Source organism: Corapipo altera, unplaced genomic scaffold, assembly GCF_003945725.1.
Source record: "Corapipo altera isolate COAL_440 unplaced genomic scaffold, ASM394572v1 45, whole genome shotgun sequence".
In the NCBI taxonomy this organism is placed as follows: Eukaryota; Metazoa; Chordata; class Aves; order Passeriformes; family Pipridae; genus Corapipo; species Corapipo altera.
Genome location: NW_020884877.1, coordinates 15,568,326 through 15,584,025, shown reverse-complemented (window position 1 = coordinate 15,584,025; position 15,700 = coordinate 15,568,326). Strand labels below are relative to the sequence as shown.

Here is a 15,700-nt window from a genome sequence, read left to right as displayed (position 1 = left end):
GCTAACTCACTTTTCTCCCTTTCCCTTTTTTCACTGGTCTGCAGCTCTAATTCTACACCTGAATTTAATACATACGCTGCCTTTTAGATATGTCAGATACTATTTCGTTGTTACCCCCAAACCCACTTTTGTCCAGCTCCAGGCCTGCATTTCGTTAGCTGACCATGGCTGAGCTGTTCATTGTCATAGGGTCTCCAGTCTCCATGGTTCATCCTAGGTTTTCACTTCTCCAGGGCCTCTGGTACCTTACCTGTATATCTCTACATCACTGGTTAGCATGCAAACCACCTCATTCTATGCAGAATAACAGTAATGCAAAACTATGGATGCATCCCATAAATAAAAACTAAACAGACACCTGGTCCACTGGCAAAATCGCTGAAACAAGTTGAACACAGGTGCAGGCAGGTGCGGCACTGCCACTAGGACAAGTTCTGCGGTCTTGCAAACTCGGTGCAAACCCCTCGGCGCACTGACAACCGTGCCACGGAGTGTCCCGCACAGCTCGGCGAGACACAGCTCGGCACCGCACGGCTCGGCACCGCACGGCTCGGCACACCCGCTCCGCAGCGCGGCAGCGGCCGAAGACGCGGTCCTGTGCCCGCCGCGGCCACGCCAAGGTCAGCGGCAGCCGGGCAGCCGCGGCGATGCTGCCGGCGGTCACGGTTTTCAGATCGGTGGGATTTCCCCGGAAAAAGATACATCCTGACCCCCCTCCTTTCCCCCCCCCTCCCTCCCCGCCCCCCTTTAACAAAGCGCCTCCGCGTGAAGTTCTCTGTTCCTGCGCACTCGGGGGTTGGGCGGCACCCGCTCCCCACCTGCGGGGCCGGTCCCCAGCCCCGCTCCCGTCTCCCAGAGCGGCTGGGGATGGGCGAGACCGGCCCCGCCGCGCGCGGCAGCACCGCCGGCAGCCTCCGCCGGGGCTGGAGCGCGTCAAAGGGGACTCCGCGGCGCTGCCCCGGCTCAGCCCGGTCCGGGTCCCGCTCGGCGCACCGCCCGCCCGGCACCGCCGCACCCGCGCGGCCACCGCTCAGCCCGGCGCTGCTCCCCCCGCCCGGAAACGGCGTTGCCGCACGGGCCGGCTCCCATTGGCCCCTTTCCGCCACTCCGTCCCGCCTCCCCGGCGCTGCCCGTGCGGCCATTGGCTGCCAGGGCCGTCAGTCGGCGAGGGCGCGCCCCGGCGGTGCCCGCGCGGCGCTCCCGTGCGGCGCGCGCGGTGCCGGCGGCGGTGGCGGCTGCGGGCGGAGCAGGGATGCGCTCCGGCTGCGGGAGCGGCGGCGGCAGTGGGAGAGGCGAACGCCCAGCGGGGCGAGGGTGGCGAGCGCGGCCGGTAAGGTCCGGCCGGGGGAAGGCGGATGCCCGTCTCCCGTGCGCGTCCCTTGCGCCTCGTGCTGAAGGGGCCGGCGGCAGCGCCGGGTAGCGGTGCCGGGTAGCGGTGCGGCGGGCGGGATGCCGGGGGCGGGCGGCGGCGCTGGGCCGCGGCGGGCAGGGAGTGCGGGCGGGCGCCGTCCCCCGCCACCCCTTGCCATGCCCTTCGGCGCGGTGGTGCCGGCGCGGTCCCCGGGCGGCACCGGCGGCACGGTGGGAACTTGGTCCGCCGCCGCCGCCCGGCTGCCCGCGGTGCCCGCGGGTGCCGCGGCGAGAGGCGACACCAGCTCGCTGGTCGGGGCTGGCGGAGGGGCTGTGGAGCTGCCCCCTCCGCTCCGCCGGCTCGGGAGGGCCGAACGGGGCCGCCGAACGGGGCCGCCGATCGGTGGCCCCGGCGCTGCCGGTGCGGGGCTGCTGGAGGTGGCAGCTGGAAAGGCGGGTGCCGCGGGTCCCGGGGGGCGGCGGCGGTGCCCGGGCCCGGCTCTACCCTGCTCGGGAGCGGCATCGCGGACGTGCCCTGGCCCGGCGGAGTGCTGGGGGCGGTCAGCGCGGGCGGGCTCGTCTGGGGACGGCGGTCTGAACTTCCTTACGAAGCAGGATTGTACTCCAAGGTGGTCCCGGACGCCCAGCTGGGCGATCCACACAGTCGAAGGCGGCGGTGGTGGCGATGGTGGTGGTGTGGCCGCAGACTGTATCTTAAAGTTGTTAACACAGTTACCTCAAATAAAAGTTATTTTAGAGTAAGTGTAACGGTGACGGTTGATACATGACCATTGGCTATTGAGACGGAGGAATTCCACGATGAAATCCCGTTTATCCCTCCCTGTGCGCTCTTTTCCATTGTTCTTCAACCTGCTGTACTTTTAGTGATAGAAGATGACATAGTAAGGCTTTCAAGTATTGTCAAATCCTGTTAATTTAGATAAAAACAGACTTTAGATGGTGTGTATAGATGGCAATGTAAACATTCAGCATCTTGATTATATAACACTTCAAGGAATTTGACAGGATGTTGCTAGACTTTGCAATGAAGGACGTGATCATCCAATCATGGAAATAAAGAGGAATTTTGACATGGATTCTGTAGGAGGCAGGATAGCATCCACAACTAACAGTTGAAGGGAAAATAGTTCCTGTTATCTCTTGGTTATTTTGGATGTGTCGGGTTGGGCATTTTAAATATTAAGAAACACTGTCTGCAGAATATGTAGAGAGCTCTTCATTTGATTCGGATTTTTTTGTTCTTTTGTAGCTTTAAGCTTCCTTTTCTACTTTCTAGGAGTGTACTAATCTTGCTGTCTTTTCTTGATTGAGTATTCTTATACACTAGTTGTTATAAGGATGCATTCAATCACGTGATGCATAACTTGTTTTCAGAATTTTTTAAAATCATGTGATAGATGCAAGGGTGAACAACCAGTGCAAACACCATTGTTACACATACATGCTCTGCTTTGGGGAGCTCAGCCCATTTTTACAGCTGTGGGGAAGGCACAAATAAGTGTAAAATATTTGAGATGTGGAATTTGTAACTGATACAGGCTAATATTGTTCCCTCCTTGCCTACTTACCCACTAAGTAACATTTTTGGCAGAATAGGAATTGCTCGTACATCACCGATTGTGGATAGATCTAGATAGATTCATCAAATGCAATATTGTCAAACCAGTTTTTCAGGAACCTCTTTTAATTAACTTGATTCAATGTTATCTGAGTATTTCAAATTAATTTAGTGAGCAATCCTGATACAAGTATGTTGCACATAGTCACGATACAATGTCTGCTATGCACTCATATGTGCTAGTCTGCCTTGTAACCTCACCTGTGTTTTCGTTATGGGCTTTTTTAGGAAAAAGAAAACCAAAATTTTTGTGGTTTTTTTTTTTTCCCTTGTGAGTGACACCAAATTTTAATCTAAAAATCTAGTTTATGAATAGGTAAACAGTAGAACCTTCAGCACATGAGTAGTTTTTATTTGTGACACTCATTTCACTGGGATTGTTCCAAAGAGGACGTACATACAGAGAATATATGCCACTGTATTTGTTACATAGCTAATCTTTATCTTAACTACTTTTTTTCCCTGCACAGTTCTGAGGAAACCTTTTCTAAACGATCAAAATATGCTAACTGTATAACTTCAGAAGGGTGCTTGATTCAGTGTTTATCTTACTTCTCTGTCTGTTAATAAGTAAAGAACTTTTTTGGAGCATCAGCTGTCCCACCACTAAAGTGAATATAAGTGTATTAACTATTTACTTGTTAAAAACATTAATCAGCTATACATTTACTAACATTCATAAGTATTATCATTATATAATGCTCATACCTAGTTAAAAGTTAGAGAAAAACATAGAAGTTTCATAAATTGTTAGTTTGCTTTTCATGGTTTTCTTCTATATAAAAGAAAGTAAGTCCATCTGTATGCCTCCCAACTAAAAGGACACTCAAAGATATCTTGGATTTTCCTAAGCTGCTTTTGTAGTAGTAATTTTTATAAGGTAGTATCACTATATGTAAGATAACAAGAAGTCTGGAACTGAAGCAGTAAATCCAGCATATTCTCCAACCTGCTACCTATTTAGTTGCTTCGATAAAGATGGATACTAAAATATTATTGATGTAATTTGCCATGAGTACTAGGAAAATTATTTCTTTTGATGCAGCTAGGGAAAACAAGTAGCATGCTTTTAGGAAATAAGTATGTGTGTACATTCAGTTGAACCACTGAAGAGCTGCAGAAGCTAATAGTAAAGATGAATGAATGAATGATATATCTCCTAGTTGTATTAGATCATGAGAATGATACAGTGCTCTTTTTGGAAAAGCTAATGCTGTTTTTGAACTGCAGTTAAAACACTGACTTGAAGCTGTTAGCAAACAGAGCAACTCTAAATGCTGATGTATGAAAGCTCTGCAGAATTCCAGATAAACCAACGTATAAAATGCCCCAGCATCCAGGTGTTCCCTTTGTTGCTTGTTCACAGGCCTCAGATGTTTCAAATTGGTGATAGTGTTTGCTGCTGTCTAACACTGCCATGGCCATGGGTGAATGACCAAGAGTGCTCTTCTTGAGCTCCTGTGTCTCCTGTGAATGTTCCAAGGAACGTAGAAAAGATAGTCTTAAGCAGGAATTCAGCTCCTGAAGCTGAGAACACAGCTCTTAACAGAGGGAGAGAGGTGAAGATGGGCAAGTTGTTCTTTGACTGATAAGCAGGCAGTTATAATTTTGGCAAAGCTGTGCAGACTGCAGATATGTTGGTGGCTGAGATCAGCTTTCTCGGGTACCAGGAGAAAGAAAGGATGTACAAGAGTCTTGGGCCTGCTCATGGGTAGTATTAATACAGAGATGAATCAAAGTGTGATAATGAATTACAAATGTCGTTTAGGAGCACACTTATTGTATCACTACCTAAAATGTAAAATTGGGAGGTATTGCATGTGTAGTGGGGAGTGGACACTCTCTTTTTAACCCTCATGCATTCTGATTTTTGTAGCTCTCAATTTAACCTCCCAAGCTAATGGGAGTAATCTAGATATCTGCAATAGTTACTCATCAAAACTGTGCTCTATTATTCCATTAAAAATTGAAAGTGTAATATAATGCATATATAAGTGTATAATGTAATGTATCACAAAATGTATCACTACACATATTTATATGTATACATTCTTTATGTCTGAATAACTAGAAGTTACCAAATACTGGAAAGGGAGCTAATAGTTAAGAGTGCAGTGAATGAAGAAAATGCTATATAACTGAAACCATGTGAGAATTCTGTTGAGCTATATTTATTCATTTCTGTGGAGTGTTGCCAGCTTACCTTCTCCCTTTGCAGGTGTTCTGTATTACCAGTAGCCTCAAAATATTTCAATTATAATATGCCTATTTCATGTATAAACACTTCCTGTAGAAAGGGCAGAAAACACCCTACAGATACTGGATTTTGCACTCAATTTTTTAAAGACTGCCACCTGAGTACCAGTAGACTTTAACTCTTGCTATCTTTTGAGACTTGCTTTAGTAAAAATGTGAATAACCTTTCTTCATGCCTAATCTTTCTTCCCTTTGAGCGGTTCTGCAGCTCAACTGTTTGAGGGGCTGATGTTTATTTCTTTTGTCCCTCAGCAGGTGGCTACATTTTCACTCAAATAGCTGATCCTGCTGTGGAACAACATCTGTGGCTTTGTGGGGGTCACACTGACTGAACTAACACAAATATTTCCTCCTGGGTCTAACCCTTATTTTTGTTTAAAGATATAGTACTAATTTATCGCTTAACATAGGGTATTGTATGTTCGAATTTATACTAGAGGTCTGCTGTTATTAAAATCTGACCTCTATCTTTCACAGCAGACAAGAAGCAGGGATGTAGCCTTTGTGGTTTTTTCACTAGAGAAAACTGAAGAACATCAGAAAAGCTCTACTGGGTCAGACCAGTGGGCCTTCATACTCAGTGTTCGATCTCCAACAGTGACATGAAGGGATGCTATTAGAGGCTGTACACAAGCCTAGCAATCTAATGTAATGTACCTATTCCCTTGTACTCTTCCTGCCTACTTAGTCTTCATATTAGGGATGGTATGCTCAGTGTTTTGAGAGACCATTTTTGGACCTGCAAACCAAGAACTTGTCTTTTTCAAACTTTCTGATGCTTACTACCTTCACATCCTCCTGTGCTGGCAAGTTCCAGAAGCTTACTACTAGGTTTGTAAAGAAGCACTTTTAATCTTTTATAGACCAATGTTGTACTAGCTTTGTTAAAAGGTCCCTGTTCTATTACTGGAGGATTTACCAAGCAGAAGTTTTACATTAGTTTGTTCATCATCGTCACAGTTTGATTGATCATATCTTACTTCAGCCTTCTTTCCTAACTCCCCCGAGTCTCTTTTTCTAAGGCAGGCACTCCATCCTTTTGATATTTCGTTCACCCTTTTCTGACTAGAGTCTGTCCTTGAGATGCAGAAACCAGAACTTCATAGGCTACTTGAGATGTGGGTGGGCCAAGGTTATATAAATATGCTCTGTCTTCTTCTCAATGCCTTTCCTCACAATGCCCGATGTTTTGCTAAGTTTTTTTGTTGCTGTTGTACATAAACCTGTTAGTTCTAGGGATCTGTCAATAATGACTGCTAGGTTTTTTTCTCCAATCATTTGTCAGCATGGTGTGTATGTGACTGAGATTATTTTTCATTAGATGTATTAGCTTATGTATATCTACACTGAAGTTTATTTGTCATCTTTTTGTCCACTCTGAGTCCTGCATGGTGCTTCTGGAGCTCTTTGCCATCATCATGGCATTAGTTCTGTGCTCAAAGGCTTCTTGTCTTTGTCTTGATTTTGCCAACAGTGTCATTCCTTATGAGTTCTTTTTGCATGTATGTCTGATGTCTTAGAGGAATAAAAGTGTTGTGACATATCAGTCAAGGGTGTTTGTAAATCTTAAAAATTATTTATATGTAACACAGGCTTTGGGTTTTCCTTGTGTTTCTTTGAACCTCAGTAAACATGAGCTCATAAGACTAACTGATTAATGCTGTGTCCAGAAATCCAGACCAGATAAAGCAGAAAGAAAACTCTGAAAAATACAATTCATAGTACTTATTCCAGCTGGATTGAGTGGGAAATTGAGAATGGTGGTATATGGTATTTGATCCACACTGATTACCATTAAAATTATTCTTAATTAAAACTAAAGAAGCTTTTAAAAATATTGGATTGCAAAACGACATTTACTCAAATAACCTCAATGCTTTCCTAGCCTCTCTATGGATTCACTACACAACAGTCTTAACTCCATTACCATCTATTTAATCACCTTCCATTTGTGCACTACATTTCAATAATAACCAAAGTTTTTCCTCTCCTCCCTCCCAGTTGTGTTAGAGGTTAGGCTGGAAGCCCAGCATGTAGAAAGGACCTCTTCACGTTCCTTGTTCAAAACCAGGCTACTCATTTGTTACTCAGGGCATGTCACTTAGAAGAGCTGCTGCATTGCAAACAGCATTGAGAGTGAGGTTTAAAGAAACATTAGAAATGTATTATTAGTGTGCTGTGTTACTACTTAGTGTTACTGAGTAATAAATGTGGTTTCACAGCCTTGTGACTGCAGCAGCATGTCTGTGATGATCCCCTTTTCCCTTGTTCCAGTCACGATAACTCTATCCTTCCTAATGCTTTGCAGAATACTTCAGCACATTAGTCTGGCAGAACACTACTCTGCCTCCTTGGCCACTGGTTTTAAAAAAACAAAACAAACCAGAAATGCACCTTCTGCTTGAATTTGTTTAACAGAGGACCTTACGAAGGCTGTGAAAGGGAGGACATAGAACTATGAAGGTAAATGCAAGGGGAGATCAAGATGGTTGAACAGCAGCAGTTACAAATTGCCTTATGGGCTTGTCAAACCTCAGCCTGAATGCTGTTCTGTTTCTTGATTTACTGTTGTTCAAGTACTTGGCAGAAGTACACGAACTATTTTAGTAGTCAGCCTATTGCTTTGTTAATTTAAATATTTAGCTTAAAGAATTACATTTTATATCCTTTGAAGAAAGGCCCCAGCTGTTCTACAGTCCATTGATGAGGTCATCTGCTGTGTAAATCTGGTTGTCTAAAAGACTGTGTTACCAACTGTAGTTAGTTGCAGCCATAGGATTCTTCTTTCATTTTGTTTTGCACTACAATAGAGTTCACCAAAACAGCTTTTTCAAACTAGCATGTATTCAAGTACATAACAAATATATTTCTACTATTTAAATTTTGTCATGAGTGGTTTAAAGTCAGATTCCTGATGTATTTAATGGATGGTGTTTGCTGGAATCTGTAGCAACCAAGACAAGGCAGTTTGCCACAGGAAAAGGTTTTGGTGTATTCTGTTTGCATGGTATGCTTGAAACTGCCTAGTGCTGTTCATGACAAACATGTCCTTGTGTACAGTAGCTGCAAAGTCATGGTCAGCTTTCTGTAGACTGATGCAGCTCAAGATTAGTTGAATGTGGAATAGTGAATTCATGGTAGCCTGCAAGGATGTAATGGATGGACAGGAACACTGTTAGTGTCTTTTTTTTTCCCCCAGTGCTTATAGGCCATGGTAGTGGAAAGTGCTGGATCTGTGCTGAATACATTTAGCAGCATACTGATAAAGCAGTGCCACTTGTGCTGCTTATCTGCCTTAAACAGACTATCATCCTACAAAGTGGAACTTGTTTTCCATTGTTTAATTATGACAGTATCTTCTTGTGTTAAGATGTATGCAATCATTCATCTGAAATTTTTATAAGATACTTCAGACTCACCAGCCAAATTTTAATATGCTCTCTCCTAGAAAAAATACTTTCATGTAGGTAGGATGGTACATGTAAATGAAGCCACACTGTTGTGAGCATCCACAAAATATTCTAAAGAAGTTAATTTGTTCTTTTTATGCTTCATTAGAAGATACTTTAAATCTCAGGAATTTATCAGGTCTGTCAGGCCTGGTAAGAGTGGCATTAGTACATTCATAGCATTATACTGTAAAAATCTAATATATTAATGTTTACATAAAGCTTTCAGAATTTGCAAGATTTTTCAATGTAAAAAAATAATACATTTTGGTTGGATTTCAGACTTTGTACTAAAGCCACTATTTTTTCTTTTTGCCAAGCTTTTGTGTATGCTATATGTTTCTTAAAAGGCTACAGAAAATGCATCTTATCTCAAATTAATCATAAACTAAATTCTGCTATGTGTAGTTTGTTACTGTATTTACTTTAAATAAGCTGGGAAGTAACAGAGCACTGCTAAAAGTTGGCTGAAAGATTGTATGAGGTTTTCATCCAATGAATAAAGCTTCAAATGAAAGTTTTTCACCAAGTTAGTGGTAACTAGGTCATGTTGAGTCCAATGTCTCAAGTTTTCATGCTTGAGATTCACTTCTACCTGATCAGTCTGTTAAAGAGCATGTTACTACTTCTGCTCTGTAGTACCTATTACACAAATGTTTTGCTGTGTTGCAGCTCAGGTGAAAAAATATTTTGCAAACCCTGAAGAAACTGGCCTACTTCCTGGAAATTTTCATGTGCAGATTTCAGATTACTGCACAAAGTCAAATATTCCCATTGATTAACTAGGCTTTGAAATAGACTAGAAAAGTCTGGAATAGAATTTGAGCATCTGGTCTGCTACTAATGTTGCAAGTTGGATCATATTAAACATTTCACATGGCAAATATACTGCTCCTGAGACAAAGTTTCTTTATCCATATATTCTGTCTAGCTTGTGAAATGAGAAGTCAATGAGAAGAGAATTCAATATATTATGTCCTAGTTACAAGTGGGGAGGAGATATTGAAATACCATACTATGGGTATCTTATTCTGAATATTTTTCAGGAGAAAATACAAATTCTTAATAGATGTGGACATGAACAAAAGAAGTGTCATCAAAAAAATAGAGGCATCAAAAAAAATACTAGTTAAATTAAGAGCTACCTTGTAGAAGTTCTGTACTTTTTAATTATTTATAGTAGAGGAGTGAAATACTTTTGTTATTGGTGCTCATTCCAAACATAAGCAGACAACTCTGTTGAGAAGTTCCAAAATAAGATGCTTACTGTGAATTGTTTTTCATTTGTAGAGAATTATTTCTGTTTAAGATTTGGTATTGATATCATCTAAAGTCTCCTACAAACTGATTTTGGGACTGCGACTCACATTGTAAAACTGCTCTTTAGATCTGACACAATTAGGCAGTGCTGTAATCTCATGAACAGTCATGACAAACGTAGGTAGCAAGAGCATTTGGTAGTAAAAACAAAATGCACACTTACAGGTTTTTGGAGAAGAAAGTCATGCTATAGCATCAGCTGTCCACTTTCAGATGTTTCGTCATTTCAGTTTTCTGAAACAAAATTCATTAAATATTTTTAGAAAGTAAAATATAAAATGACACACAGCAAAACAGCTCAATAAAAATTCACCAAAATAACTGAGTCAAAAGTAATAGGTTTTCCTCTGAAGATGTTGTACTTGTACTACATATCAGGCTACGCATCAAGTCATAGTAAAATGTGTGAATGAGCAGGGATGATGCAGCAGAAGTGGTGGATCATATAACAAGGAGACTGTCACAGTAGGCTTCTTCTAGGTTTTGTTTGCCCTGCAAGAACTTGTCAGAACAAAGACAGTCCACCTGGAGGTAGAAAACTCCTCTGAGCCTGTGCCTGCTGCTGCATTTCATTGCTGGCTTTTGACTGAGGCATCTGATTGTTGTGGCTAAATTAGTGCAGATCATTTGGGCTGGCTGTCATGGGATTACATGTCCACTTAGAGGCAGGTACTAGGGCATAGAAGTTTGAGCCTAGGCCAGATCACGCTTGTTCTATGTATTAACTACAAAGTCTGGGGAAGCCCTGTATTGGTTAATGTGTCACAGCTGAGGTCACCTGGAAATCATCTTCATAATTTGAAAACTCTGGGAAAGGAAAATTTATTTATAACCCAGTAAAAGTAAGCAACACACAAGTGCTGGTTGACCTTGTCTTTTGTAAAGTATGTCGCTGTTTTCTGTGTGGTCACTCAGCCAAGTTACTGCATGCTTTCATTTCTCTACTGGATGATGTTTGAGATGATTGCTCTGTAGTGAGACTTCTGGCATGAGCAAACAGGTCAGTTACATCTGAGCAATTCCAATGCACTTTGTACAATTGTCGACTCAGACATGTTGTAATTTTTGTTTAAGACCTTTTGGGCTCAGGTGGTTTTGATTTTGACTACATGTTACCTGATATTTTGAAACTAACTTAAAACCTCTACTATCCAGAATTGTTATTAATGCAGTTCTTTCTAGCAAGATATCAATAAGGGTTCTGTGTGGGTTTTCCAACTTTTATAGACCTACTCAAACTTTTAAAAAAATGTTTTTCCCATCTTTAAAACTCTATCAATTTTTATTTTATTGGGCCAATATGACCTAGAAGCAAGGTTCCACCTACACAACATGCAGTTGTTTGAAAGTGACTTTTAGTCATGGCTTTAACAGCATGGCTTCAAGCAGCTGTATTAAAAATATTATCTGATTTTACATTTTTAAAAGTGTTTTGTAATTCCCTTTAAGACAAAGCATGTGTGTGCAGATAGAAGCATCTACTATCTTGTATGTTGAAACCTCCTCTGAATAAAAAGTATGGTGATAGCAGAAATCAGTTCTGGTATTAGTTACAGTACAGATGCATTCAGTAGTATTTGTTTCTTTACAGTCTTTGAGACTTAGTTATCTATAGAACAAGTTAAGAAGATTCTACAAAGTGCAGCAGAGTCATGCTGTCAGTTTTGGCTCCTGGATTCCCTTTTGCTGTGAACACTAGAGCAGATTTGCTTGGGCCAGAGATGATCAAGAGCAGTCCTGGCTGGATGTGGTGGATCTGTTTCAGAGTCACCTTACAGCCACGGCATGGCCAGAGCTGATTGGTCCCAAGCACTAGAGAGCAGCCAGGAGAGCTAAATGAGATCTGCTGGGTCTGAAAGTACTCTCAGACACAGGGACATACATGGGTACCTGGTGGCACTTGTACTTGCTTGGGTGGGTGAATTTCAAGGCTACTACAGCTGATACTACTACAGCTGGTGCCAAGTCGCACCAAATCTGTGTTGGTACTGAGGACACTGCAGACTCAAGTAGCTGATAACTGGCTTTGTGACAGCCTACTTCTCTTGCAGAGTAGAATCTTCGTGAACCCGAGAGGCTGGCCTAACATTTCCACAGTGATGATAAAAATGTTGATCAGAAGTTTAGTATCACCATTTCTCAGTTCAAAAGCCATCTAAATATGCTGTATGTATTTATTTATGCATGCCTAAATTGTTGATCCATTATATTGTCTTTGTGCACTACCACTACCTCAGAATTCTGTAATTGCTTCCATTTTGTACATGTTGTTCTTATGTGCCAGGATTTCATAACTCACTGGATGACATTTTTGCCTGATTTGCCAAGAAGAGCATGGTATTAATAAAGGTACCTCTTCTTTGTTATCTGATGGACTATTTTCATGGAGAAAAATAAAATAATTTGTTTGACTTTTATGTATTTTCATTGTTGAAAAATAAAATCATGTTGAGCTTTTGAAGGTGATGACCACATCTTTCAAGTGTAAAACAATACAAAGAGTTGTAATATTAACTAATTTTAGTATATAGTAGCTAGTTAAGATTATAGTTAATATTAGATGTATAAGTACCAGGTTATCTTATCATATATTAAAATTTATGTGATTATTCTCTGTCTCAAAAGACAAAGATTTGTAATATTTGAACAGTTCTAATAGGTGGTAATGTGAATGATAACTAAAAGAATGATGGAGATGACATGTGGATTTAAAAATTAATGAACCCCAGACTCGTTGAATTGAGAACTAAAAACTGGAAAACCAGTTCTTTTTTTTCAATGAGATGTAATGACACACTTATAGACAAATAGGTTTTTTGACTCTGTAAGTAATACAGTTGTATTGTAAGGAAAATTCAGGAGGTGTTACCTATGAAGCACAGCACTAATATTTCATGTATAACCAATATGGAAGTGATTAAATTGCTTTACAAGGGAAGGTTGGTACCATGGTAGCAAGAAATATTACAAGCTAATACTGCCTCTATCTGAAGATGTATTGTTTTGTGGTAATGAAATATTGTAATAACCTTGTGCACCTTTAGAGAAGAATATCAACTATAGCTCTCTGTAGTTATTCTTCAAACAGTATAATTATTCTGCTTAAATAATTTTTATGCAAAGAACAGTTGCAATAAACAGAACCATAAGAATGAAATGGCCATATTAAATGTTAACAAATGCATAAAAGGCAGGCTAATATACAAGTATGTAGATACAAATAAAATATTTGTCAAAATTGAAAATAGTTGATTGCTAAGTGAGTTTCACATTAAAGTCCTTATCCAAAGCGCACTGGACTGAGTAAAAGTGATCTCTGAGACCTCAGTTCAATTCAATCAATCTCAAGTCCTTTCCCCCCTTTCATGAGAATGAAAAACCAGGACTTCCCTGAGTTTCAGTGAATCCAGTTTTCAGGATTTAGGTAGCTTCAGTGTATTTAACAGCTTTCTCTTGAACACAGTGTTGAGAAGGTTTATACCTTCCTTTTCCCCAAAAACTGCAGCCTGTGGGTTTAGTACCTGTACTGAATTTCCTTTTTTTAGTATTAGCCTACTGTCAGAAACACCTTGCTCAGTGTTTGTACTGTATTTGTTCTGGAAATAATGAGAGAGATAAAACAGTGAAAACTGTCTGAATTTGGGCTAGAAATTTAAGTTGGCAACATAGTTAATATTAAAGTTGACATGCATTTTAAGGTTTTAATGGAGTTTTGAAATAAAATGTTACTCTCTGTTTTGCAAGGATTGTTTCAGCATTCTTAGAAAGCTTGTATATTATTATTTTTCTCTGACTGTAAAATTTGCAAAACTATTTTTATTTTTTTTCTCTTCTGATCCAACTGGATTTTCATACATAGGAAGGCATGCCACATACATATGGTCTTTGTTCCTTTCAAGTGCGTAAGTCATCATTTGGGGAGTTTGTATAACCCAGTTATTTCTTGTTATGAGGACATACAGAACTGTACGAAAAGGTGTTGCCTAGACATTTTTGTGCCTGTTAGCTTAAAAGGGAAACAACCAGCCCCCTCTTAGTGCTGTATTATATGTTGTGTAGTGGTATGACAATTTTTCTTTTAATTAGGTTATTAAGATATACATGGAAGACCTAACCTTACAGACCTAAATTACATAAATCTCCCAGAAAAGTCAATAGGATGTTTGCTCATGAAATGAGAATCTCACTGAACTGAAGACTGCACTACTACTAATAAAACTGTGCATCAAGATTGAATTCATAACACTGTGCCAGCTATACCATATTGAATTCTCTCATGGAAATGCAGTTTGAACTCCAATGTTTACCCAATACAGAATGAATTCATAGCTCTACTAGTAATGCCATTTTTTTGGTGCCAGGTAGTTACCCATTGACATTGAAGATGATTACTTTGGTTCAGGAATTGGGCATGTCATTTAGCAGTGCTCTAACTAGGATTTATTTCAGTGGCATTTTATTAAATATGCCAATTTCTGCATAGTGTTTGACTCCAGGTAGCAGTGACATATGACTTCTTAGAAAATGTATGTGTCCTTTACCAAGTGAGATGGTGTTCAGGACCCTGTTCTGGGGTCATATCAAAATTGGCATAAACTTGTATGTGAATTTTATTTACACTTTTTTTAGGGTCAGTTTCACTAAGGGTATTAAGGAAGAGGCTTGAAGTGTAGGTACACACAGCACATGCTTTGCTTTTTATCAGAGGTATCAGTCAACAGAGGTGGTGTTTGGTGTCTTTTCCTGTTCTAGTGAAAGGACAGATCCTCTGGAGCTCTGGAACAGCTACAGAGGTAGATAGAATTTCCTGAAGGGAAAGGCTGTCCTGCTTTTGCTGTTTGCTATTTGAATTGCTGTTTTCTGTGTCTAGCTGTTTGCTCTTCTGTCCTGGAACTGCTGTCTTTTTGACCATCCACAAGACTGCATGCCAGTGGAAGATGTAGATCCTAAATTTTTAAGCCTTTATAGGAGTTTTCTTTTGAATTGATAAAAATGCATGCATATACTTATTTTTAGACCATTTGCAACTGAAGCACATATGTTTCACAGCATGATAGAAAGGATATAGGTGAACTGATTAGGTAGGCAAGATTAGCAGTTTTGGAAGCATGAGGGCTCTGTGCCTTTTAGAAAATAATGTTGCAGAAGACGTGTTTTTGAAAGTGAGGTAGGATTTTTTTGGTTGAATTTGGTAGTGATGACAAGTGTTGACATCTGTAAAAGTTGAGCTTATCTCTTTGGCCACAAAGCTTGAACTAATCTCATCTATGCCAGTGTTTTCTTATTTGTCTTTTGGAATTTAGTATCGATGCCCAATAAGAAAATTTATATACATGCTTTATTTTTTGCATAATTACTGCCTTTGATTTAAGTTTTTTCAGGGTTAATTTTAAATTGCCAACAAGTGTGACAGTAGCAGTGCTTTTAATGGGGACAAAATATGCAGAAAACTACTGTAAATGAACACAGCAGCACTGAAACTGTACTCTCTCTGTGTGCAGAACAAACACACCCAACTGACTCCTGTAAAAGAAGCAATATAATCACAGTGGCATGAAGCTCTTGGTATGTAAGTTGATTCAGCTGAGAAAATACAACTGTGTAAGAATAGTGTTATATCTAAATTGAGTTGTGTACCTCTTCGCTGAACCCAGAGTCAATCATGTGATTTTTACGCATCTTGTAA

General features: G+C 40.8%; 1 protein-coding gene across 5 annotated transcripts in view; it reads left to right on the top strand.

The window, feature by feature from the left end:
- Positions 1 to 1,234: 1,234 nt before the first annotated feature.
- B3GALT1 (beta-1,3-galactosyltransferase 1) overlaps positions 1,235 to 15,700 on the top strand; it is a 188,414-nt gene continuing 173,948 nt past the window's right edge. For 4 of the 5 annotated variants that reach the window (XM_027636924.1, XM_027636928.1, XM_027636929.1 and 1 more), the window contains exon 1: positions 1,235 to 1,330. Coding sequence is in view for 3 of the 5 variants with exons in the window: in XM_027636928.1 (XP_027492729.1) it covers positions 1,253 to 1,330 (78 nt within the window). In the remaining 2 variants the exon portion in view is untranslated. Of the gene's footprint in view, positions 1,331 to 12,065; positions 12,181 to 15,515; positions 15,580 to 15,700 lie in introns of all 5 variants that reach the window. The other variant, XM_027636925.1, reaches the window with a different exon arrangement.